Consider the following 27,172-nt stretch of genomic DNA (forward strand, 5'->3'; position numbering starts at 1 on the left):
TCTCAAGTGAAAGTCATAAACCCTGCCTTCCTGTGGGGAGGCAGATGCAAATCTGCCTCTATGTGCTCCTTAGGCCGGTAGAACAGCTGGTAGTCCTCCTTTAGCTAAATCAGTCCCATTGTGGTATTGGGTCCGGTGTACAGTAATATACAGTTCTGCTTTTAAAGAGTAATCTGCCCTCTCAGTAGTACAATATTCAACCTTTGTGCACTTGAATACATTTAAATTTTAGAATACCTGGCAGTAAGCTTTTCTAGGGGATCCTTGATGAGTTTCCCCTTTATAGGACTAAAGTTCCATTGTGATTAACCATAAAATCAATTGCTTACCCTGTCAAGAAATTGATCAAGATCTGTGTGCACTATTCTCTGGGAAAAGACACATTCCATATTTTGCAACAAATGGGGCATATAATGCTTACAAAATTCCTATAAAAACATTCTGTCAAAAAATAGCTTACTTACAGTTTAATGCTGCTACTGAAGAACAGAATCTGCTCACTGCACCAGCCTCTAATAAAATGTTGATTAAATCTCAACAGTTTATTATTTAATAAATCCAAGGACCCAAAGGAAGCAATAAAAGCAGTTGACATTTTGCCAGAGTCCTTCTAAGCAGGTAGAAAGAAAATCCTGTATTTTTACCCCCACATTCTTCACCCAAAAAAAGGAGAAAGAAAGAAAAAATGTGTCCATACTTACTCTCACACAAGGAGAAAAAGAGTTTCACAAGCAAATTCATGTGAGTACAAACTGGTTTTTTTTTAAATTACCATTTTGAGCAGAGAATAGAGGACAAAAAGGAAAAAAAAACTCTTCCTGGACTTAAATTCATACTTCATTGATCATATAAGATGCACAAATAGGGCATGCTGAAGAACAAATGGTAATCTTGATTTTGACAAATGCTTAAAATGACATAACTGATTTTGTGCTTAAGTACACAACTGCAATCAATTACCTCACTCCTGTCATGAGCATTCTATCACCTGTTTTATGGCTACCCTAACCACATTCTGTAAGAATCAATTCTGCTGATTCTCTTAAATTCCAAATAATATAGGTTCCTTCTTCAAAGTATTGATGTTGGATCAGGCCTGTTAACTTCTTTCATTAAGTTGTACCCTACTGTACCCTACACTGGTCAACAGGCTCCACTGAATTTTCATCTGAGAATGTCTACATAATAGTATCAGGCACACTCATCCATCATTTTGCCATTATACCTAGAAAGAACCCACACGGCAGCAGTACCTAGCGCCTGGTGAACTACTAGCCCAGAATCTGGAGTACAAAACAGACTTTAAAGTCCCTCCCTGTGGACCACTTACTTGGGCAAAAAGAGAGCAACGCTCTTTCTGGGCAAAGCATAGGACAAAGAATAGTGAGGAAAGACTGTTTGGATTGCTTCAGTAAAGGTAACAGTACCTTTTACAAGGTTACTAAATGTGTGATGTGCTGTTCGTTCCAAAAACATAAATTATTTCCTCTTAATCTCTCACCACTTTGTTCCCTTTATTTCCAAACACACAAAAAATCAATAAATATTATGTGTGGATTATGTTGGAATAACTATTTCTCGTTTATACATAAGCAGTAACATAACATTTATTTTGTAGCTTTCTCAGTCCTAGGAATAGCGCCACCATCTCCTATATTCAGGAATAAGGCTTCAACACAAGTGGGATTTAAGAAGCAGGCTATTCTCCTTCCCTTCTAGACAATCATTAGTTTTGATTCTGCCCCCCCCACTCCACCCCCGCAAATTTATACCTGAGGCATCTTCCCAAATTTTCTTTCAAAGAACAGCCTTCTCCTACTCACAGATCGCTTCGACATTCCTCTGATCCTACCACCATTCGTTATTAAAGGACGTTTCCAAAGGAAGGGGGTCTTTTAACTCAAGAGTTTCAGTTCAGCCGTCACATCATCCCACCCACACATCCCCGTTTCTTACAGCTCACACAACAAAAATAAAATAAAATAAAATAAAATAAAATGTCCTTCAGAAAGGTCCGGGTGAGGCCCCTCCGTGTCCCAGAAGCAGTAGTGCTAACTCAGAGTTCAGCGGTGCAGCCCCTGCTAGAGGAAAGCCGCCAGGTTTGAATACCCATTTCTGCAGACAGAAAAAAAAAAAAAATAGAACCATATCTGAAGGACCCGCGCTGCCACCTACCTGCCTGAGACTTGTATACATATATATAATGCAAGACCTGCGGGGATGGACCCGGACCAAACCCACGGACGAGGGTTCCTGCCTCCTGAGACCAAGGTGGAGGCAGAAGGCGGGGCAGCAGCCGGCTTTCCAGGAGGCCGGCCACAGCTACGCCTACCTGTGAGGACGTACGGCCCGCACCCTCCCCGCCTGTGGCCGCCACCCTCTCGGTGGAATCGGTCACCGGAGAAAAAAAAAAAACATCACCCGAGGCTCCTCCTTCTCCTCGTGCTTCTTACGTAAAGGACTCCCCAGCCAATGGCAGGCGCAGAGGGCGGAGCGAGAGACACCCCAAGTGACAGACGACAACCGAGTCCTCCCGCCGGCGCGAGCCGGCGATGCAGTTGCTGGGCCAATCAGCAGTATGGGTAGGGAGTGGAGCGGGGGCAGAAATCGGGGAAACTGGACGCCCAATCGGATCTCAAGACCTCGGAGTGACGGGTTCTAAGGCCCATGGCCTTTCGAGCGCGGCGCTTGGGGGGCGTGCCTGCCTGGGCCAATCGGTGCTAGCCCACGGTGCGGAGCGAGCGCCTCAAATGCTCGGGTTTCTCAGCTGATTGTCTCCAGCCGAGAGTTGTTTTTTGCAGCTACGGAGCCGAGCCGCAGCAGGAGGAGCCGAGACCCCCGGGGGGAGGGGGGGGCGGAGAAGAGAAGGCGGGGTAGGGGGGAGCCGCGGCTGCTCTGCGCGGGGCTCCGGGTCCTGTCACGGCGCTTCCTGGGGTTGGAGGCTGGGGTGGGTGGGGGGTAAGAGGGCAAGCCTTCTCCCCATCGACGGCGGCCCGGAGTCCGGCCCCTTCCTTCCCGCGCACCCTCGCCTGTCCCCCACCCCCCTCATGAGGGTGTCAGTGCCGGGTCCGGCGGCCGCCGTCGCCCCCAGTGCCGGCCGCGAACCCTCGACGCCCGGCGCGGGCGGCGGAGGCGGAGGCGCCGTCGCTGCCGCCTCTGGCGCCGCGGTGCCGGGCTCCGTGCAGCTGGCGCTGAGCGTCCTGCACGCCCTGCTCTACGCCGCGCTCTTCGCCTTTGCCTACCTGCAGCTGTGGCGGCTGCTCCTGTATCGCGAGCGGCGGCTGAGTTACCAGAGCCTCTGCCTCTTCCTCTGTCTCCTGTGGGCAGCGCTCAGGACCACCCTCTTCTCCGCCGCCTTCTCGCTCAGCGGTTCGCTGCCCCTGCTCCGGCCGCCCGCTCACCTGCACTTCTTCCCCCACTGGCTGCTCTACTGCTTCCCCTCCTGTCTCCAGTTCTCCACGCTCTGTCTCCTCAACCTCTACCTGGCGGAGGTAAGGCGGGAGGACCGACTTGCGGGAGCCTAGGCGGTGAGCGGAGCCGCCCCATCAACTCCCGCCGAGGGCCGGCGGCTGGGGGGCGGGGGAACAGTGAGAGGCGGACTCGAGACCAGCCTGGGTAAACTGAGGCACCCCTGGAGTGTGCGCCAGTGTTTTCGCCCTAAAGTTAAGCATCTGGTTGATTCGATTACTGAAGGGTTTGGCAGAGTGTGAGTAAGAGAATGTGTGTTCTGTCAACTTAAAAACAGCAGGACAACCCCTTTTGTTCAGTGTTCTGGCCCTGTAAGGTAAGGGGTTGGTGGCAGCAACAAAGTAGCAACGCCAGAAGTAGCAGCTCCAGTACCTCCGCTGAAGCTGGACTGTGTTGAGGGAGGTTGGATGCTGAGGTAGCAGCAGCTCTGCTGAAGCTGGACCTCTGCCAGCCATTACGTCACCAGGCAGAGCTGTTCCTCTGCTATTGTTGCTGCGTTTCTTTTATTAGAAGCTTATATTCCCTCCTGCATCTCCTTTCCTGTGGCTCAATAAGGCTCACACAAATTCTGATCGATCGTTCCCATCAGGGTTAACCATCAATAACCAATGCTGCAGGTCAGTCTAAGGACCTCCATAAAGCCGTTAATGTTTGCTCCAGGTGCTTCATGCTTTGGTAATTTATCCTACCTCTTACAATATAGCTTTTTTTGGAGCAAATTAAGAAAGAAAATACTCCTTAACTTGTGCCTATTGCAGAAACAAGCCACCAAACTGTTTTTGCAATAACTTGCTTAATTGCTGGAACCTAATCACACCCCCTTTCTCTTTTATGGGGAATTGCTGGTTGAATTGCATTGTTCTGCAGCGCTTGAGTATTTGACCCATTTCAAACAGGTTTGGGAGTTTAAGGTTGTCAATCATATGTGTCAGCTAGTGGTATTTAAGCCACAGTATTTTGGGAACTGCCCCAAAATGCTCCCCCCTTCCCTCCAAAGAAAAGCTTGAGGAGGGGAGGAACAAGGTGACATCATATGCTTAATACTGACTAATATAGAACAATATTGGTCTATGCAGCTAATCCTCTCAAAGGCTTTTGGAGGTGATGAGAATTAACATAATTCCTAGCAAAAGCAAAAAAAGAAAAACATTTGAGGCAGATTAGGTGTTTACATTTCCTTCATAAATCAACTCTTTTCTCCCTTAATAATAAACAATACATACTTTTAAAATCACGCACATAACTTCAGCTATTTAGCACATGAAAAACAACAGTTAGGTAACAAAAGTAATTTAACTTTAATTCTTTTTCATCTCAATTTTTTGGCAGTCCAAGCAATGTAATGACAAAAACCCAAACAGCAAGAAGCAGAAATAAAAACAATGAGTAATCATTAATCAAATGATCATGCTATAATCATGTCACTTATTTGAGGATGTTCTAATCTTCTAGTTGTTTAAGCTGTTTTAACACTTGATAGAAATTTGAGTTTCTGATAGGCTGTTAGTGACTTCTCATCACTGTAAGCCTTATGTAGCGTCACATACAATTGATTTACCTGAAAGTGACTAGCAGTTCACATGCTGTGAGCATTCAGATAACTTGTTTTCCCCCATACATTTTGACTTACAAAATCATATTCACGGTTCATTGTAAAATAGTTGGCATTTCATTAATGACTAAGCACTCTATACTTGAGATATATACCATAAAATGCATAATTTAAATGTACAGTTAAATTTCACACATGTATACACCCATGTTACCACCACCCAGAATATAAAGCATCTCTAGTGCCCTAGAAGATTCCTTGTACTCTCTACCAGCTAGCTCCTCACTCCAAGATAAAGCAGCTAACATTATCACACTAGAAAAAGCATCAATATTTAAGCTCAGAATTCTAAAACGTATGGTTTTACAGCATAAAATACACAAAGTATCTAGATCAGGTTTTCAGACATTTGATAAATATTCCAAGCTAGTAAGGAAGAATTTAAAGTCTAAAAATCTTCCTAGTAAACAATAATCTCATTGGTGTTGTGTACTTTTTTGAGACAGCAATTATACACTATTGACCTAGAAAACATAATTTGGAAAGAAACTGAGCTAAAGTTTTTTCTTTTGTGGTGTCTCCTAATAACAATGTGAGTTGTCTACTTTTTTTTTTTTGTAATCAAACAATTTTAGAACATGTAACAGTACTTAAGTATATTTTCAACATTTTGGAAATCCTATTTAAGAAGAGACATTTTAATCAAACATTTTTCCCTTTTAGAGAAAATCCAGAGGAACCTGAATTTTAAAGATTATTTTAATCCAGTTTTTTAATATCAGTTCCACATAACTAGAAATGTACTTCCCATTGATCACTCTGAATTAATGAAGTTTCTTCGCAGTGAGTTTTTCATATTATAGCAAAGTGGTAGAGAAAGTCTGTTGGCCAATACTAAACTGATACGTGGTTATTTTTAACTCAAAGTCTTTTGTTTACTATTTGTCATATTAAAAACAACTCTATTTTACTTTTGACTCCATTTAAAGCATTTTTATACTTTTCTCACTAACTAAAAATATTTTAACTTTAAGGATTTAGGTATAAAAACTATGGATCAGCAAAAAACGGTAAAGCAACTATTACTACTTTGAACACATTTTGGTGGGTCTTCCAAAACTCATGTTTTTGAATAGAACTGCCTAAACCACTCTTTCTCTTGGTGACTATATTTGGATGGAATTGAGATAAGAAGTGGCCCTTTCTGAAACAATTAGGCTTTTCAACTTAACCTCCTGGAAACAGACTGTTGGAAGGAAAGGAAAAAAAAAAAAGTATACTAATCTAAAACCACATTGAACTTTTTCTGGCAATATCAGTAGAACATGAATGTAACCAGACAAGAGTTTACACTCCTATAATTTCACAGGAAAAACTCTTCTGTATCTAAAGCAGATTATCTGATAAAACTGATGCTATCCACCATTAGGACATGTAAAAGGACTTAAAATGAGAGTTAGTACACTATCTTTGGAGCATTGGAATGCAAGCCAAAATCAATGAGTTCATCTTTGAGGCTCATATTGACATTTTTTCTTGCAATTTTGTATTATGAATGCCAGTTGCTTAGTCAGGATAAAATACAGTGACTTAGTCATAATGGCTAAACACCTAGGAAAATTAAATTTAAAATCTTAACGCTTATATTCATTGATGATGTTATTGTTCCTTCCAATGGATAAGCTCTTCCAAATATTGATGACCCTTTAAATAACAAGAAAGTCAACTTACAGGTATGTTGGTTTTGTCATGTTTGGTGATTTCCCATAAAAAAAATTTTCACTACCTAAAATGAAAATTCATTGAGGATAAGAAGTTATTTTATATTTTTACTTTACAGAAACTAGAACAACAGTAAATATATTATTGAATGATCTAAAAATTTCAAAACCTGGAAAATGTTTAGTCATCAAATGTGTGTGGATTTAATTATATTTTAATGACTATTTGAGGTGAATTATGAACTGTCAGGAATCTTTATATTTTCTGTCTCAAAGATTCCATATTATTAATGCTAAGATTCTCTTAGATTATCTTGGTTTGATTAAAGAGTTGGTTTTTTTTTTTTTTTTATTACCGTGGGTAAAATCTCACTAGTGAAACTACTTTTTTAGAGTTTTGTTAAGCAAAAGTATTTTCATAACATGAAAAATGGCATATAATCACTAGAGTTTAGCTAATTTGGTTTCACAACAAATTCTAAACAGAAAGGCTAAGTCTCAGAGTAGTACTGTTCTCTGGAAATATCGGCCAGGTTCAGTATTTGACTTTTATTTGTAACTGTGATCATAAACTTTTATCAGAATCTACTAAAGTGCATTTTTTTCCACTAACTTAATCCTGTTTTTCTGAGACCAGAGTTTCCGATACACATCTTTTGCAGAAAACATCATAATGCCTTATGTTTTATGCATTTAATATTTTCAAAGCATTTTATAGATTTATCTTCATCTAACTCCTATGAAACAAAAAAGGGATATGATTTGTCCAGGGTCATATGGCTAACATGTACCAGATGTGAGACTACCGTATAGTTAACAATGCTGTAAAGTCTTGTCAAGTATATCTTTCTATTCCATGAAGTTTCCTGGGTATCATTAATTCTTTATTATTTAGTGCTGCTTCAACTTTCCCATTTTCACACTGTTTCAAGCCTTTTCCATTGTTTAGAAAACCTTTTATTCCCCACTGTGGTCCTCAGCATATGAACCTTACCTCCTATTTTAAAGAAATAGAAGCCAGAGCCATCTGTCTGACCAGACTCAGATAAATGCTTAACAGTGCTGCAGAGGGTATTTATCTTTTCTAATGCATGATTGAGCTGGGTAAGTAAAGAAATTCCTCAGAGCCAAAAACCACCACAAAAAAAACAAAAAAGTACAGAATGACAAAATACCACACAGATGTTTGTCTTAGGGTTGCAGTGGTTATCAACTGCTTCCTGTTAGCCCACAGCGCAAATTTTCATTTCATGTGCTGGGTGTATAGGCATGTGACATTAGAGGCCTATACCTGGTGGTGAGGTCTAATGTGAGACCTCTTCCCCTTAGCATAAGTCCAGAATCCTTACAGTATACACCTTCAATTGATGAACTAGGAAAATAAGCAGATCTTCAGAGTTTGATAGTGGGATTTGGGCCTGTCTCTGCCTTGTATCTGGGTGCAAGGGGTAACAAATTGGGGAAAGAAAAGTCTTCCCTGAGAATGTATAAGAAGTTACTTATTGAGTAAGTTTAAAGCCAGAGTTCACATCAGTTCTGTGATTTTAGGGGTGGGTAGGTAGGCCCAACCTGAAAATGTGAAGTTATCCTTGCCTGGTAATAATCTCAAGCACCTAGAAGGAACAAATGTAAATCATCTGTGGAGGATTGTACTTTAAACCCACAATCCTGACAGATAAAATTCCAAGGAAAATGAGCCCCAAAAATCACACTGGGGTATCTTACCTACAAAGATGACAGATATCAGAATTATCAAACACATACAGGTTGAGCATTCCTAGTACAAAATCTGGAATTGAAAATGCTCCAAAATCTGCAAATTTTTGAATACCATTGTGACACCACAAGTGGAAAATTCCAAGTGTGACCTAATGTGATGGGTTTCGCTCAAAACCCAGGTACAACAGTTTATATAAAATTATCCTCAGGTCATGTGTATAAGGTATACATGAAACATAATTGAATTTTGTGTTTGGACCTGGATTCCATTCCCAAGACACATTATATATGTCAACATTCTTAAACCAAACAATTTGAAATTTATCTTGTCGCAAGCATTTTAGATAAAGGATAGTCAACATACAGTATAAAATATTCACTTAAATGAATTAAGAATAAAACATTAAGATATAAAACTAGCACACACCTGTAATCCCAGCCACTTGGGAGGCTAAGGCAGGAAGATCACAAGTTCAAGGCCAACCTCAGTAAATGAGCAAAAGCCCTAAGCCACTTAGCAAGACCCTATCTCCAAAAAAAAAAAAAAGGGAGGGGGGTTGGGGATGTGACTCAGTAGTTAAGAGACCCTGGGTTCAATACCCAGTACCAAAAAAAAATCTCAATTTATACATTTGGAAATCTTCTGGGAATTGAACTCGGGGGCATTTAATCACTGAGCCACATCCCCAGTTCTTTTTTGTATTTTATTTAAGACTGGATCTAACTGAGATGCTTAGGGCCTCACTAAGTTGCTGAGGATGGCTTTGATCCTCCTGCCCCAGCCTCCCAAACTGCTGGGATTACTGCCGAGTGTCACCATGCCCAGCTAGAACTGAAATGTATGGCTAAACGAATTAAAGGTAATTAAAAAGAAATTAGTGAACTAGAAGATCTTAAGGGGGGAAAAAAAAACACTGAGTCTAGAGTATGAACAAGTGGTTAAGAGAGTAAGTCTAACATGTCTAATTGAAATTTCAGAGAAATTATTCAAAGGGATCAATGACTGAGAGTTAACCCAAATTTCACATTTAAAAAAAAATCCAAAGCAGGATAAATAATTAGAATAAAAATTTAAGACGCCACCAACCAAAGCAGGATAAATAATTAGAATAAAAATTTAAGACGCCACCAACCATATATTTTTAAAGTAAGCAGACGCCACTAACAAAAGAATGAAACATACATGTTGGTACCTAAAATTCTACCTGCAATGAAACTCAATCATAGGGATAAAATACATGGAGAAAAAATCATTTAACTTAACCCTCTCCAAAGAAATCCTAAAGAGTATGTGCCAGAAAGTTTTTTTAAAAGAGAGGAGAGAGAGAATTTTTTAATATATTTATTTTTTTTTAGTTTTCGGAGGACACAACATCTTTGTGGTACTGAGGATTGAACCAGGGCCGCACGTGTGCCAGGCGAGCGCGCTACCGTTTGAGCCACATCCTCAGCCCAAGAAAGTTTTAAAATACAAAAAGGAAAATGGTATAAATAAATCTATACACCATAAATGTATGAGACAATTTCTAGATATAAAAATAAGAGAACCAAAGTCATATAAAATAGCATATAAACTAGGATTCTGGAGTACTGGGGTCAAAGCATTTTAAGTTCCTAGTGTTGCTTGGAGGATTGTTGACACATTGATTAAACTTCAGGTCAAATATGCTTTTCTATATTTTTATTGGTGAATTATAATTGTACCTAATGGTATTTGTTATATATTTGTACACACAATATAATAATATAATTTGGCCAATATCATTGCATATGCTTTTCAAATTAAAAAGTATATATACCTTTCAAAGTACAGAGAGTTGAAAATTGAGATAGTAGGATGATAAAATTTATAAGAAGGTAACCAAAACAAAAAACATTAAGAGCAAATATGATAAAAAAGTTTAAAAGAAAATATTCTTGGACTGGAGTTGTAGCTCAGTAGGTAGAGCACTTGCCTAAAACATGTGAGGCACTGGGTTCAATCCTCAGCACCACATAAAAGTAAAATAAAGGTATGGTGTTCATCTACTATAAAAAATATTTAAAAAACAAAAAATATTCTTTGGTTCAGAGTGTGACTCATTGGTAGAGTGCTTGCCTAGCATGGATAAGGGTTTCAGTCCCCAGCACCACAAAAATTTCTAACTTCATGAACTTAATATTCCAATATAATGAAAATATTCATTTTAAAGCAAATTCAGCTGTATGCTATATACAAGAGACAATCCTAATACAAGCACCTAAGAAAGAGTAAAAAGCATAGTAAAATGGTATCATGCCCTGTTAACCAAAAGAAAGCAAAAATTAATAGAACTTCAAAGAGAAATCAAATGTAATGTTTTATTGGAACTTTTGACATATACCAATCAGACAAAATTAACAAGGAAATATAAAATGGCCATTTATAGAACAATTGTCTTACAATAGGGTATACTCTCTTTTTATTAACGCTAGAACATTTTTAGAAATTGACCCCATACTAGAATATTAAAGCAACACTCAAAAAAGTTAGAAACAATGAGAACTACTTGGTGCATCTCAATGACTTAACAGCTGTGAGACCCAGGCATGTTTTGAATTCCTCTTTGTCTCTGAAAATGTGGATAACAATGCCTATCCCCATTAGATTATTATAAGAACTGAATTATCACAAAAAGACACTATGATAAACATATTTCTCATGAATATGTATAAAAGTCCTTTGCAAATTTAATCAATAATCATTAAAAGAATATTACAACAAAATATATTTCATTCCAATAGTGCATTGTTGGCTTAACATTAAATCAGTAGTGTATAAACCAGATTTGCCATGGAAGGGAGAAAATCATCTCAATAGATGTGGAGAAAATTTTAGGAAAAATTCAGTCATACTTTTTTTAAAATTAACTTCACAAATGAGGGAAATCTAATAAAGAGCATCAACACACACACCAAAAACAAACCAAAAAACCCTACACATAATGTTATACTTGATGAAGGATTGAAAGGTTACTAGGACAAGAATAAAGTGTTTCAGCACAGGGCTTGCTCTCATAGCCATTGCAATAAGGTAGGGGGAGGGGGCTTAAAAATTAGAGGGAAAAAAAAGCATCTCCATTTGTAGGTGACAACTGCTAAGGGCAAAACTCTTAATCTATAAGAACAAGTGAATTGAGGAAGCTTATGTGATATGACTAGTTACAAATACAATTAGAAAATATAAAAATTCCACTTACAAATGCCAAAAATTAAAATACTTAGAAATAATGTAATAAAAGATGTGTAAGATCTGATTTCTTTAATGAAAACTCTGACATTATTGAGAGAAATTGAAGGCCTATGTACATGGGAAAACGTACAGTGGAAGATGTCTTATTTTTAAGATGTCACTTCTCCAATTTGACTTGTACCTGCAATCTATTAAAATCTCTAATATATGTGGAAATACAAAGGACTTAGAATAGCTGAAACAGTTTTGTAAAATATAATATCTGAATATCAAGATTGGTTATAAGCTAAAGTGATCAAAACGGTGTAATATTGAGGGAAAGATAGACATATAGATCAATGGAGCAGAATGGAGGATCCAGAATTAGACATGTATATATAGAGAGAACTATATGGATAATTGAGTTTTTTCAAAGATGCCAAGGAAATTTAGTGAGGAAAATGAAGTTTTGTCAAAAAATAGTATTCTTCAATGAAATTAATTCCCACCCACCGCAAAAAAAAAAAAAAAGTATAACTTTTTACTCCAGGAACAAAAACTAAAGTGAAAAACAAATGTAAAAAATGTAGCACTATCATTTATCAGTTCTGCTTAACTTGGTAAAGCTAAATGGGTAAATTATTTAACAACTTTGTGCCTATTACACTGTTTATAAGAATGAGAATAATAATAGTACCTGATTCATAATATTAGGATTAATTTATATAAAAATCTTTAGAAGGATACTTGGCTTATAATGTTGGTCATTAGCTATTACTAAATTTCAAAGAATTGGAATTCTGTAGACTATTCATAAAACATTCACCCCTAAGACATTAAGTTAGAATTCAGTAACAAAAATAGTTTGTGAAAGTTCATTCAGAAAATTTTTAAAAACTTATGAACACACAGATGAACAAATTGCAATAGAATTTAGAAAATAGAATATGATAAAATGTTACACATCAAAACAAATGAAACAGCTAAGTTGGCATGCAGAAATAAATTGAAAACCTTGAATCTTTATGTTAGACAAACATTTAACAACTTAAGTGACTAGTTATAAATACAATTATTATGTTAGAAAACAATAAGATAAACCTAAATGAAGCAGGAGAGGAGTTAAAATAGAAAATATACAATAAAGAGACTTGACAAAACCAGAAGCTACTTCATAGTGTTCTTTATAATCAAACTTCTTCAGAGGTGACCATACACACATCACAGTTTTCTCACTTCTGACATTCTAATATCCCTTTGCCTTTCACTGTGCAAAATAATCTGTGGCTTACAATAATCTTCATGTTGACAAGTTTATTAGGTGTTTTTTCAGTTCTCTAATTTCTCAGCAGCAAATGACTCCTCTTTCTCCCTATTTTTCCCTTACATTTTATGCTCTCCTGATTTTCCTACTATCATGCTAACTTCTCTTCAAGCTCATCTGCCTATGCTGTGCCATGAAAGGTTGACATTTCTAAAGACTTTAGCCTAGATCCACCCCCTCTTTTTCCCAAGTGATTGAGTCCACATTCATGGCATAATGCTACTTAAAAGTCAATGACTCACACACTTAATCTGTGATTCTAACCCAGAGTGCTCCTCTGAGCTCTGGCTTTCTAGATTCTATGTCTATTTGACATCCTCTCCAAAGATATCTGAAGCACATGGATTCAATATGTCCCAAACTGAACTCACGATCTTTTCTCCTTCCTTCCTACGCCACATTTATCTCTACCAAAACCTGGTTCCCCATTTCAATGGCTGGCATTGCTCTCCACTTATTTACATGTTTCAGAAAACTATGAGTCATTTGATACTGCCCTCTCCCTCATACCTCACATTCACTCCATCCCCAAATCCTAACACCTTTAGTCCATTCCACATCACAACAGCTGATTCAAGCTACTGCCATCTATTGTGTAGTCCCTTTCAACTGTTGGGTCTGTGTTCTCTGACCCCCCCCCCAACAGATCTATTTTCTACACTGTTGCCAGAGTGATTGCTTTAAAAAGCCCTATGCCTAGATTCCTCCATTGGCTCTATTTACTCTTTATGATAAAGGTAGTTTTAAACATACTATAAGGCTGTTCATGGTTCCAGATTCACACTGTGTTCCTTGTTGCTCGTTACTTCAGCCACATTAAATGTTTTTTTAGTCTTTTGTACTTGCCCATTTTGTTCTTGGTACTTAAGAGTGTCCTTTCCTTCTCTAGTGCTTAGTTAACCCCCTCAATTCCTGGGTGACAGTTCTTCAGGGATGCCTTTACCCATCTAGCCAGATTACAGACTGACAGAGTTTTATGCTTTTCTTCTTCTTGTTATTTGCACAGTTGCTCTTTTATATTCGTGTGAACTTATTAGACCATAAGAATAGAAACTAAGTCTATTTTTGCTATATCCCCAGTACCTAATTTAATAACTGACATGTATTAGCTGTTCATAAATATTTATTGAATGAAATTTTTGTTCAATGTATCCCAAATATTTTAAAGGAGAGGAATCTCTGAATATATAACTTCACAGCAGAATATTTTCTACCCTTCTTTCCTTTTCCCATGTATCTATTTCCTTTTCTCAAAAAAAAAAAATATATATATATATTTTAAAATAGAAGTCCCAAACTCAAATGCCTAGAGGGGCTCGATGCTACTGTCTGAGAAGGAAGTTGTGGGGCCTGAATTGAATCACATGTCTAAAGAGGAAAGCCACATTAATTCAGTTTCAGCCACAGGACAACATTGCCTAATTATCTGATTATTCAAGAGAATTGAGAATTCAGAAATTTATATTTCTTAACATGGGGAATCTAGGTTTTAATGACGTATTTCAACTATTGTTCCAACACTGTACAGTAATACTGGATAAGACAAACTAAACATTTTTGTGGGTCATACGTAACCCATGGACTACTTATTTTGAATTTTTCCTCCTCTTTCCTCTGCTTCTATATCGTCTCCTTTAAAGGAATAAAACAAGTAAATAATTGTCTTTATGACCTTGATACAACTTAACTATATTTAATACTCATGTTAATTAAAATGAATGTCTAAGTAATCTATACCTTGTGGAAAAATTATCGTGTTCTGACCAAATATAAGAAAACACCATTTGTCATGCCAGTACCACTAATATATGCTTTCTCCTGTTATACTATAGATTTCTTGAAGTCAACCAGTATTATATATTTATTTTGAAGAAAATTTTGCATGCCAGTCACCTAGCACTGTTCTATATGTGATCAGTGCATAATGACTTAAATAGTTAAGTAAATTCATGGTAAAAGAATTTAGAAGAAACATTTTCTTATTTACATTTCCCCCCAAAATCAGATTCTAACTTAGCAGCATGAAACTTTTCATATAATTTGTTTAAAATAAAGAGAAACTTTTGAAAAGTAAGTGTCCTTATACTGGGTGTGATGGTGCATGCCTGTAATCCCAGTGATTCGGGAAGCTGAGTCCGGAGGATCACAATTTCAAGACCAGTCTCAGCAACTTAGCAAGATTCTAAGCAACTTAGTGAGATCCTATCTCAAAATTTAAAAAAGGACTGGAGATATACCCAGTGGTAGAGCTCCCCTGCATTCAATTCCCCGGTACCAAAAAACAAAATGGAAGTGTCCTTGTAATCTTACAATTTTAACTATGTTAAAAGGTTATTTTTAAGATAGTTATCAATAGTCCTGAACTAGAAGTCTAGGAACCTGAATTTCAGATCAAGTTATACTCTATTTGGCTAGTTGGTAGCTACCAAATCACTGCTTTTTGGGGCCAGTTGTTTAATTTATAATATATAATTTTAATGATATCCAAACACCTTTAATTCTAAAGGCCTGACACTAATAAATCAATCTGGAATTTGAGAACTTTTATTAAAATTCTTCATTAATTAGTTCTGAGCTATAATATAATGTCTGAACTCTCTGAGATTTGGATGCCATTGAAAAGCTATACACACGAGGTTAAAAGTAACCAAATTTTATTTGGGGATGAGTATCATCTGCTTTCTAGAATAAGATGTAGTTGGATATTTCAAACTTGGATATTTTCACAATTGATTTATAGCTGCCATTTGTCATTACCATATTTAATAATTTTTATTCTATAATTTGTTTTCTAGCCTCAGTCTCTGAGCATAAAAATGCCTAATAATAATGCCTTAGAATTTTGTGCTCCTTCCTCAGCTTCTATCTAAGACTGTCTAAGACTGCTGTTTTGATCATTTGGTCTGCTTTAAGATGATGTAGTGTACCTAAGGATAATATAAGCTTACACTCCTTTATGACCTCACTTTTGACTCTTTCACTATCAGAAGCCCCCTCATACCCTTTCTCACTTTCTAAGGGATTCTATGAAAGAGAAAGTTCATTGTTGAGTGTTGAGGCTGAGTATCTAATTAGCATTTGTAAAAAAAAAAATGTATTCTGGAGAGAATGAAACATTTAACAGCAGAACAGATAGCAATAACAAGTCAGAATAGAAGGAACATAAATACTTAGCAGTAGCAGGAAATTCTTTTGCCCAAAGTAGAAAAGTGATATGATTACTTGCTAAGAATATTACACATTAGGCTAAACAGTTCTAGTGAGAGGCACCTACCTTCTAAACAAGTTGTAGATTTTTCAGGTTTTGTAAAACCAAGGCTGTAGGAATACAGTGAGTACATCAGAGAGGGAGGCATTGTATAGTTCACAACTTAAACTCCAGAGTCCTTTTCCTTAGACCCTTGCTAACTCACCTTGAGCAGATTACATCTCTGCAATATAATTTCACCATTTGCAAAATGGAGCTTATTGTGCCTACCTCATAGGGTTGTGAAGGTTAAGTAATATTTTTAAAATACTGAGACTAGTAAGTACCAAAACCTAGTAAGACTCAAATATTAGCCAGTTATTATTTGAGAGGAAAGGGGGATATGAGAGCATTTCTTCTTTCTTACACATAAACTTCAGACAGTAGAACAGTCACTTTTACCAGTCTATGGTAATGTATGTGATATGTGATGCCCTTACTTCCTTCCTGTCTGAGTAAGATTGGTCCTTAGATACTATCACCATTTTTCAGATGATTTACTGATGTAATGGATTTATACTAACCCACACTAGAAACCAGAAGATTTAGAAATCAGGTCTTTGGGCCACACTGATGCCTTTTCTGTCATACTATGGAATTAGCAGGTTTTAAGCTCATGTTAGTGATCATCATCACTACCTACATTTAGATTGTTATTGTCCTAAAGAAATCAAGGTGAAAGATCAGTAAGCATCATTCTTCTGCCTGTTTCTCCCCTGGGATATTCTGTTACTACTACTGTATACTTTCTGCCTTTTTTCTCCCCACCATTATCAGTTATGCTGATATTCTTCAATAAATCTGACTCCATATCCTTACAAAAAGCTATTCTGCCATCTTCCTAACTTAAGCATGAAAGGTTTATGAAAAATCAGTAATGCACAGTATTTAGTGTTAGAAAACTTTTTAAAGGACAGCATAATTTCAGCACAAATTCAGTTTAAATCAGTTTTTCAGGGAGTCTAAGTCTTTTTTTTAGCTTAATCTTTTTTTATTGATCAAAACATTACAGAGCTCATGATATATCATCTTTCATACATTTGACTCAGTTGGGTTTTGAACTCCCATTTTTACCGCAAATACAGATTGCAGAATCACATCTGTTACACACTCACATTTTTACATACAGCAGAGGAGGTAGAGAGGGAAGATGGGAGGGGAGGAGAGGGGGGATAGTAGGGGATAGGAATGGTAGCAGAATACAACAGTCACTAATATGCCATTATGTAAAAATGTGAGTCTAAGTCTTTACTGAGATCCTCAGTTCAAATATAAGTTCTGTATATTCCTAAAGCATAGGCACATAGGCAGTCTCTGCCAAATACAAACAAAAAGTCCAAACTCCCAGAGAGAAATCAGGTATTCAATATAAGCTGTATTGTTTTTTCAAACTGTTTAGATACAGTGAAACACCCTCGTCACTTAGGAAATTATATAAAATCATTTTTAAGCAAGTTGAAAGAAAACAGACTAAGCAAAGAAAAGAAACTTAAGGGCTGGGGCTGTAGCTCAGTGGTGGAGTGCTTGCCTACCATGCGTGAGGCACTGGGTTCAATCCTCAGCACCACATAAAAATAAATAAAATAAAGGTATTGTGTCCCTCTATAACTATAAGAAAGTTTTAAACAGAAAAGAAACATAAATTTTTTAAGGTATTATAATATTAGGATCCTAAGAAGATACTATATGCTAGAAACAAGAACAGGCTGTTATAAAGAAAAACATTTAGAAACTAAAAATTCTTAAACATATGATAGACATTGAAAGAGAACTTGTAAAGATAAGTATGGCTATTCAATTTATAGATAAAGTACCTTAGAAATCTCATATGTAGGCAGTGACAATAAGAAGCTTGAGAGTGATGCACTACTCTCCTTAGGAACTTAAGCAATTGAGATGTAGATTGTGAATAACTGCATCTGGAAAAGTAAACTGTATTTGGATATGCCTGTTCCAAGGGGAAGAGAGTATGTTTACCACAATTCATTTTTGAATGAATTCCAAATTTTACATATGTATTTTCTTCAGTAAAGTTTCTATTTCAAATCAACAAAACTGGGGAAAACTAAAATAAATTCCATAGAAAAGCATTCATTCTGTTACTATTTCAGCACTTCAAACAACATAGGCTACATGTCATGAGGGAAAATAAATGGTACACCTCCAGTGTAAATCTTCTGCTTTGTACTTTCAGGCTGCTATAACAAAATGCCCTGAACAGGATAGCATATATAAACAACAAAAAATTATTTCTTACTGTCTATAGGTTAAAAGTCTAAAATACTAGTAGATTCAGTGTCTGGTGAAGACTCACTTGGTGGTTCATTAATAGTGTGTTCCCACCATGTCCTCACATGATGGAAGAAATGTGGGGTCTCTTTTATAAGGATTTAAAGCCCCATTCATGAGAGCTCCATCCTCATAACTTAACTCCCTAAGGCCCCAACTCCCAATACCATCACCTTGGGGTTAATATTTCAATATAGTAATTTTGGGGAAACAACATTCAGACCATAGCAGCATCCTCAAGTTTTGAGATACTTGTATTAAAAAACTGACACACAAATACATTTGCTATACTTTCACCTTCTCTTTATTTGAGGAACTAAATAAGACAAAATACAGAAGTCTGCATTTTAAAATGGAAAAATAATTTCATATCTTTTATCTATGGATTAGTTATTACAAAATAAAACTGAGTATGTTAGTGATGACATTATTTTTAGTCAAAATCCTGAATCAATATTTTCTAAATTAAAAGCTGCTAGTTTATATATGGGATAAAGGTAGGTTACATGATGAAAAACATTTTATATTCACTAATCCTTCTAAATCTTATACAAACAAATATTCTTATAAAGTGACCCATTTATTCAGTTTTTCTGGTGTATGGAAATATGGCCCATTTAACATAAATTAACATCAAGTCATTTAAATATATGTTGTCTTTCTAAACATAAAATCTACATAAAGCATGTGTTTATTGTACTTCATGAGTTATTACCTTAACAAAGGATATATAATTACTTGCACTCTTTGATATTACTACTTTGTTTTTTGCTCAGGATCATCTCCTATTAGGTATATTCTATAAAATACTTGGAATCTATTAATATCAGATTACTGTTAATTTTACTACAATGGATGGTAATTGACCTTTAATTCTTTCCTTATCCAGCTCAACTCTGGCTCACACCCATTATTCTATGACCTGTAATTTTATGAATTACCCCTCCTACCCTGTCCCCATTCTTTTCTTTATGTGATCCTTTTAAATGCCTTCACTGAAATCTAGCTTTTCCCAGGTGACACTTCAGGCCTTTTGTGGAAAAAACAATCAGCCTATTTTATGCTTCCCAGTACTCCTTACTGATGTTAGACCTTCATCATCTCTCTGAAATCTGTGCCATCTGATTAGGTCATCATTGGCTATAACAATAACTTCCATCTTCCTGGATGAATCAGCACTTTCTTCCTTCTTGCCCTGTCTCCTGTGATATATGACCATTTTCAAAGCCTATATTGACATCCCATCCAAAGTCTCAATTCAGTGGTTTCCCCTAAAACTTTCCATTTCTATTTAAGCCACCCATTAGCATGACCACACCTTGGAACAGCTCTAAAAAAATGAAGCTGTTTCTTCTGACTAATGTCTCCTATATCTTTTCTCTTGTACATCTTGAATTCATCCATTTATCTGTTTTTCATCCTCATCCTAACTTTCAGACACTCTGCATCTCATGCTTTCCCCACTCCATTCTATTATTCCTCATCTCTTGACATTTTGGTAGCCAAAGTAGTTCACTTGTTAGAGTAAGTTCTTTCTCTTACATAGTTCCCGCATTTTACAGTTCTAAATTATTTCATGAAAAAAAAAGCCTAGTTAAATTTGAACTTTCTATAATAGCATCCATTTTTTTCTTTAGATTGTTTCAATTTTAAAATCAAGAAACCGTGGTGACTATATGTCCTATCAACTACCAGATTTTAAGTGGAGCTCTCTATATCTCACTATATTCTTTTGTAACACTTCTATTTGTGTTTTCCATATTCCAAGTGCTTAAATCTAACATTGCTTCCCAGGAGAGGACCTTTACTCCTACTTTACTAGAAAAGCAAATTAGAATTCATTTGCCAAATTCTCTCATGTTTCTTCTCTATATTAAAATGTCTGAATCCGCACTGTGTCCAATTTTCTTATTTTAACAAAGAACTGGTTTATGAATCATTTTAAATTTTTTATGTAGACCTACAAGTTTCTTCCTTGTTTAGAAACTTCCCTTTAAGGGCTAACTAGCCTCTGCTAAAGCCACCTTCAACAGCTGAGCTTTCTTCCTTTCTTCCCCGTCCCCACCTTCTGCCTCACCCTTTCTATTCAGTCCATTTCTGACCAACAGATTTTTAAATCAGAAACTGTAAAGAATCTGTTACCCTACCGAAATTTAACAGGGAGGCTTCTCACTATTTTATAAACACATACTGATAGAAAACATAAGTCTCATTTTTGAGTAAATTGAGTCAGAGAGAAATACCATGGCAAAAGCAGTATCCAAAGCAATGCCTTATATCAAGTCTCCAAGTTCCATTCCATAGGGCAACACTGGGAGGAGTCCAGTGTCACCTACCCATGGAGCAGGGTGTGCTATAGAGGAGAACCCCAAAATAAGAGAGACAGACACTTGCCCTGGAATGGAACCAAATTATAACCAGGGAGGGAGAGCTTTTATTCCCCTGGAATTGTCCTCAGGAAGAGAAATGTTCTCTCTTTATTACAATAGAGGGAAATAAATCTCCCTCTAACTTTAAGTTAAATGCTATCTCTAGATTTCAAAGATGTTTGCCCTGCAAACCCTTTTGCTCAGAAGATCTAGACCGTGCAAAAACATGATATTCATAAAGAATTATCTCCTAACAGGTTATCTCAGGTTTTTTTTTAGTTTCATATATTTCACTTTATCTGTACTCACTGCTTCTGTTGTCTTCCTATTACTCCTTATATTTGTATGCTCTATCATCCTGCTGAAAACTATTCTGTGCAAGGTACCAGTGACATACCAATGACACAATCAAATGGTCTTTTAGTCATTCTTGACTTTTTGCAAAATTGAACAAGGGTTATGCTTTCTTCCCTTTAAACTCTTCCACTGGTTTCTAATCTGATTCTGTTTCTCTCCTCCGCCCATTTCTCTGTTCTTTACTGTTGTGGTTTTTAATTCTGTCAAATGTGAACATATCAGGGCTGGGGATGTAACTCAGTGGTAAAGCATTTGCCTAGCATTTGTGAGGCTCTGGGTTCCATTCCCAGTACCAGGGGGAAGGGGTATTGAACATATCACAGGTTGACTTTTCATCCTATATTTTTTTCCTCAACTGTCTTCTACTGAGTTTCAGCTGTCCCCTGTGCAGATAACTATAATTTGCTTCTTACATTCCAAAACTCACTTGTCTTTATTTCTGCCTAGATGTAATAAACTTTAAAAACAAGAATAAATTTCATGACCTGACTTTTCAATTTTTTACAGTTGCATTGCTTTGAAACACAAAGTCAAAAGAAATTGAGGAATACTTTATTACACGTGTTTTCAAAACCTTTTTATACTCTCTTTATAGGTTATATGTAAAGTCAGATGTGCCACTGAACTTGACAAACACAAGTAAGTTTCACAAGTATCCAAGTCTCTATCTAAAAGATCTAAAGAATTAATATTAATGTTTAGTATCTAAAACATCTAAGTAAGTATTTTTAACAGTAGACTGCTCAAGGTTAAAAGAAAGGGCTGCTGAGGGCAACTTAGCAGTTTGTTAGTAGTTAGATTGGTTCAAAGGAAGTAAATTGAGTAGCCCTCTGTTCTCTCCCTTCAGCCAGTGCTGCTAATACTTTTTTATTTTTTTCATCTCTGCTTTTGCCCCACTTCAGATGTCAGATGTTGCATCATAAAGTCTACATATGCTAAAGTTAGATTATGTTGTTTGGAGTGAGAATGTATAGTATAATATCATGAACTAAATAATGTTTCAGTACTGATTAATCTCAACAGTGTGAATGCTAAACAGTCAAGTCAAGAGATGGGTTTTAGACCTAATTCTCCCACTAACTAACCTACTGAGTGTCCAGCTCATTTACCCTATCCATGTTTTGGTTTCCTAAACTGCTCTAATTCCCTGGATATGTAATTTCAAGCTCCTTTTTTGGATTTCAAAGTATGTAACTCTTGTTCTTATTATTTAGTCTAAGGGAATATTAAAATTCAACATTTTCAAACAAAAATCTTTTCATTTTGCATTAAACTTAAAGCTTGTTGCCTTGTTACAGATTACACATTACCTTCAATTTATCTTGTGTAAACTATTTCCAAGGGCAGATGATCTATGATTCCCACTGTTAAGTGACACAAAATAGAAGATATTAAGATGCCAAATAAATTTCTGGACCATATTACTTAACTTGGAGATATAAATATATTTGAACTGGGATTACTTTCATACAGAGAACTATTACTACTACTTTATACAGATGGCCACACTTTAGCTGGAGAGTTTATATGAGGTGGTCTAATTTTTTTTAAGGGAAAGAAGTTAAGCATTTCATGTGTAAGCTGTGCTGTGTGCACTGTAAATGTATACCTTTATAAGAAGATGCAGTAGATGAGTACTTGAAATTATACATGTCCTTTAGTCAATTTTGAAAGCAATGTTTGATATACATAACTGGGAGTTCATAGGATTAAATATATTTTAAAAGATTTCCTTTACCTCTTAAATTTAATGTTAAATATGATCATATTAAACTTGGGACTAATCATATAAATTTAATATTAAATGATTAAATTTAGATACAGTATATTTTCTAGGCAGTGTTTAAAAGTTTGGTAATTATCAGAAGGGAAAAGTCAATGAAAATATGCTCAATAGTTATAAAGATGAAAAAATTCAAGATTGCTTGAAACTATGTTAAAATAGTCCTATATTATCTTCCTGGTAGGAGCAACTGAATTCAAATCTACATCAGATTATTTCTGGATTAATGCTTTAAAATCTGTGCCATCTTAAGATGATTTATATGCTAATTTCATAACAGCATATATAGCCCATGTAACCCTGACGGATTATTAAATTTGTATTTAATGAAATTATAAATATTTTAAGCTAAGGAAATTCTTGTGCCCTAAAATAACATACTAATTTCTCATTAGTTTGTAAACATCTAATAAATTCTTTTTTTCTTTCAGAATTCTACTACATTTGGGCTTTATATTAGCAAGTCTTCTCTTTTTAGTGGTGAACTTGACTTGCGCAATGCTAGTCCATGGAGATGTCCCAGAAAATCAGTTGAAATGGACTGTGTTTGTTCGAGCATTAATTAATGATAGCTTGTTTATTCTTTGTGCCATCTCTTTAGTTAGTTACATATGCAAAATTACAAAAATGTCATCAGCAAATGTCTACCTCGAATCAAAGGTAAGTATATTTCTTAAATTTGAACTTGAAAATCTAATTTTAAACCCTTACCATATGAACCTTAATTTAATGGAAAGTTTTCATTGCTTTTTTACATTTCTCAACTATAGACACATTTTCTAGCATGGAAGAATAGTCACTAGAAATTATAGGGTAGTCAAAATTTGGCCCTTACTAAACAATGGTTTGGAAAAAGAAGGCTTATACTAAGCATGTTGTGTTTTCTATGACTCTCCACTGGAGGCTGGTTAAATAAACCAGAATATATACAAATGGATGAAAAATAGTCAAAAATATAAACTGCAATAGCAACTTAAGATTTTGTCCAGTGAGGGTGGCAGTATTGCCATTAAACAAATTTACCAGGTTATTTCTACCTATACTTAGATTAACAATGTAAAGATGTCATATAGGTAAAGTGCTATTTATATGAAGGTTTAAAAATGTTACTTATAACCCTAAAATATGAAGTCCATATGATATATGAAACAGACAGGCCTTGTTTCTCTCTTATACTTTGGGGAAAAAAACAAATGTTATCTCTTGAACAAAAGACCATGTAAGTTTCTACTGTGGTTGATGGACCGTGTGGTTGAGCAGTGAATTGGTCATCATAGTATTTATGGCATTGGGTGTGAGGATATAGATATGTAATATTGAGTGTGGTATATACATACAGACATTTTTACAATCACTTGCACAGGAGAGCTTTCTTTAATTTGGCATCATTGCCTATTCACTGAAGATAAGCAAAATAGTATCTTAAACTGAACAGTTCTCTGAAATATTTTTAGATTTCTACAATGTGTTATCCTTAACATAGTCCTCGTAAAGTTCTATAATTAAATATATGGTAACTACTTGTCCTTTAAATTTAGGTAAAGATCTTAATTTTATATTTTGAATGTATTTCAGCAGAACACTTGGAGATACACACACACATTGCTCTATATGTGTATATGTAGCAAGAGAGAGAGACAGTCAAACTTTCAAACTAATTTATCATACCTATAAAATTATTCTATTAAATTTATAAAGAGTTCTTAAAATTTAAATATTTTAGTTAATTCTGGCTTCAGTTTGACTATTAAAAATAATTCTGTCAGGATTATGGACCATAATACCATCTTTACTTAGTATAATAATAGTAGAATTCATCTCATACTCTTGACTGTCTAGTGATAAAGCATAAACAGATGCGATTGAATCTAATGTGATCCTTCTTTTTAGATACTTAACTTTCTAAGTTTGGCTTTACTTGTTTGGGAATGGATAATACTCTGAATATAGTTAAGTTAGCAAACTGAAAAGAAAAGGTAATCTGATGAATTCCCTAGAATTATTTCAAACATCTTCCCCTTACTATCATATGAAAGGTAGTCATTTTTATTATATTATTTTTTAAATCTTAAATTTAAAAGCTATATGGATTCAGAATTATCTAGGAACATTGCTGAAGACATATTCAGATAAGTACCTAATAAGGCAGATGAGATTAGATTATTTATATTATACTGTTATGTAGTTCTTGATTTTCCTAACTAGGTTATAAACTTCCGTGTTCAAACAGCATGTCATCTTGTTTTCATGTTATCCTTATAATCACGAAGTTCATTTTTATTTTTTACTTCTATAACAATACACAGTAATGAACATTTCTTTTATTATAACAACAGATAAACCTCTATTCCACTTTCCAACTCACCCTTTTTCTTGCTATCCCTAAGAACATTTCCTTAAACCTCAGACTTTGTTTTCCTTTTATTATTCCTTCTTCCTTCCTTTACATACTTTGTGTTCATGAGATCCTCTCTAATTTGCCTCAACCAAATCTTAACACGTGATTTCTGAATGATACACAGAGCATCTTCCTTTCTCCACATCCTCAGGCTTTTTCACTATCCGGGAATGCATTTTTCCCCTCCCTGTGCATTCTATCCACCTCTTACCCAACTTAGGACCTAACCCTAGTGGTTCCCATTTATAATCTTTTTTTAAAATTTTTTAGTTGTAAATGGACACAATATCTTTTTATGTAAGTATTTTTTGTGGTGCTGAGGATAGAACCGGTGCCTCACACCTATGAGGTAATCCCTCTACCACTAAGCTACGGCCCCAGCCCTCCCATTTATAATCTTAATTTGGTCCCTTCTCCCAATCTCCAAAATAAAATTTAGAAATGAATCACTATCTGAATTATCTAAAAGTGTGCTTGTTTCCTTTGGGGGGCTTCTCAGTTTATACTAGATACCATTTGTGGGCAGATGTCTGATTATCTGACTAAATTCTAACCTCCTGGAAGGAAAGCTACTTACTATTCATATCTCCCTTCATGCCTCACACTTGAGGTTTAGTGAAATTTTTTGAATGATGACTTACACATTTTTATTTCTATTCAATTATTCACCTCAACTGTCTTTGGGATATTTCCATCAGCTTAAATATTTCATTTTCTTCCTCCCTGCATCCTGTACCTATCTCTTTAAATTTTGTTTTTGTCCCCTTAATTCAGACTTAAATTTGGAGTACTTTGATACTTCTGCATTCCTTTTTTTCCTAAAACTAAACCATCAACTTTTTCATTTAAAAAAACTATTTTTATACATTTGAGAAACTTGATAGTTATTCTCATTTAGTATCTTTTTTTCCTATCAGTATCTACTACATAACAGGCAGTTGTTTTTCACATTATCTCATTTCCTGGTTGCTTTTTGGTGTATTTCAAAATGATTCTATTATGTGGTCTACGATATTGTGATATAATAAAACCTATATATTGAATCTCTCTGTTTCTGATTCTTGACACAAAGGAACTAGAACCCTTGAAATTCTGAAGAGTGACAAGTGTTTCGGGTTTTTTTTTTGGGTGGGGGGGTTGTATGCAAATAAGGTAACTTGGAGCCCCTAGATAGCTTCTTGATAGCGGCTTAGTCACCAGAAAGACCAAAGCATAATTTAGAAGGGTTTGTACTTTCAGCTCCACCCCACCACCAATCTCTAGAGAGGGGATGGGAGCTCAAGGTTGAGTTTGATCACCGGTAGTCAATGATGTGATGATCAATCACGCCTACATAATGTAGCCTCAATAAAAATCCAAAAGGATGAGCTTCAAGGAGCTTCCTTGAATATATGGAGATGCTTGGAGGGCATCTCCTGAGAGGTCATGTAACCCCTGCAGTCCCATCCCTTATGCATCTCTTCCATCTGACTTTTTATCTGTATCTCTTGTAATATCTTTTATAATAAACTAGTAAACATGTTTCCTTAAGTTTTGTGACCCACTCTAGCAAATTAACCCAAGGAAGGAGTCTTTGGAACCCCAATTTGCAGCTGCTTGTTTAGAGCTATTAGTGACAACCTGTTCTTGTGATTGGCATCTGAAGAGGAGGGCAGTCTCGTGGGACTGAACACTCAACCTGTGGAATCTGATGCTATCTCTAAGTATATTGTGCCAGAATTGAATTAAATTATAGCACCATCAGTTGGTATGTGC

At 36.0% G+C, this 27,172-nt stretch overlaps 2 protein-coding genes across 3 annotated transcripts in view; one reads left to right on the top strand and one right to left on the bottom strand.

Annotated features, from left to right (window-relative positions):
* Positions 1–3,264, bottom strand: part of Txndc16 (thioredoxin domain containing 16) — a 96,026-nt gene extending 92,762 nt beyond the window's left edge. Inside the window, exon 1 of one of the 2 annotated variants that reach the window (XM_040274678.2) lies at positions 3,243–3,264. The gene's annotated coding sequence lies outside the window, so the exon portion shown is untranslated. Of the gene's footprint in view, positions 1–2,175; positions 2,411–3,242 lie in introns of those variants that run through there. The other variant, XM_005337978.5, reaches the window with a different exon arrangement.
* Positions 2,934–27,172, top strand: part of Gpr137c (G protein-coupled receptor 137C) — a 48,588-nt gene continuing 24,349 nt past the window's right edge. The window contains exons 1-3 of the mRNA XM_005337977.3: positions 2,934–3,491; positions 21,832–21,875; positions 23,451–23,679. Coding sequence (XP_005338034.2) covers positions 3,048–3,491; positions 21,832–21,875; positions 23,451–23,679 — 717 coding nt within the window. The 5' untranslated portion in view covers positions 2,934–3,047. The remainder of the gene's footprint in view (positions 3,492–21,831; positions 21,876–23,450; positions 23,680–27,172) is intronic.

The sequence above is a fragment of the Ictidomys tridecemlineatus genome, chromosome 5 (assembly GCF_052094955.1).
Source record: "Ictidomys tridecemlineatus isolate mIctTri1 chromosome 5, mIctTri1.hap1, whole genome shotgun sequence".
Lineage (NCBI taxonomy): Eukaryota > Metazoa > Chordata > Mammalia > Rodentia > Sciuridae > Ictidomys > Ictidomys tridecemlineatus.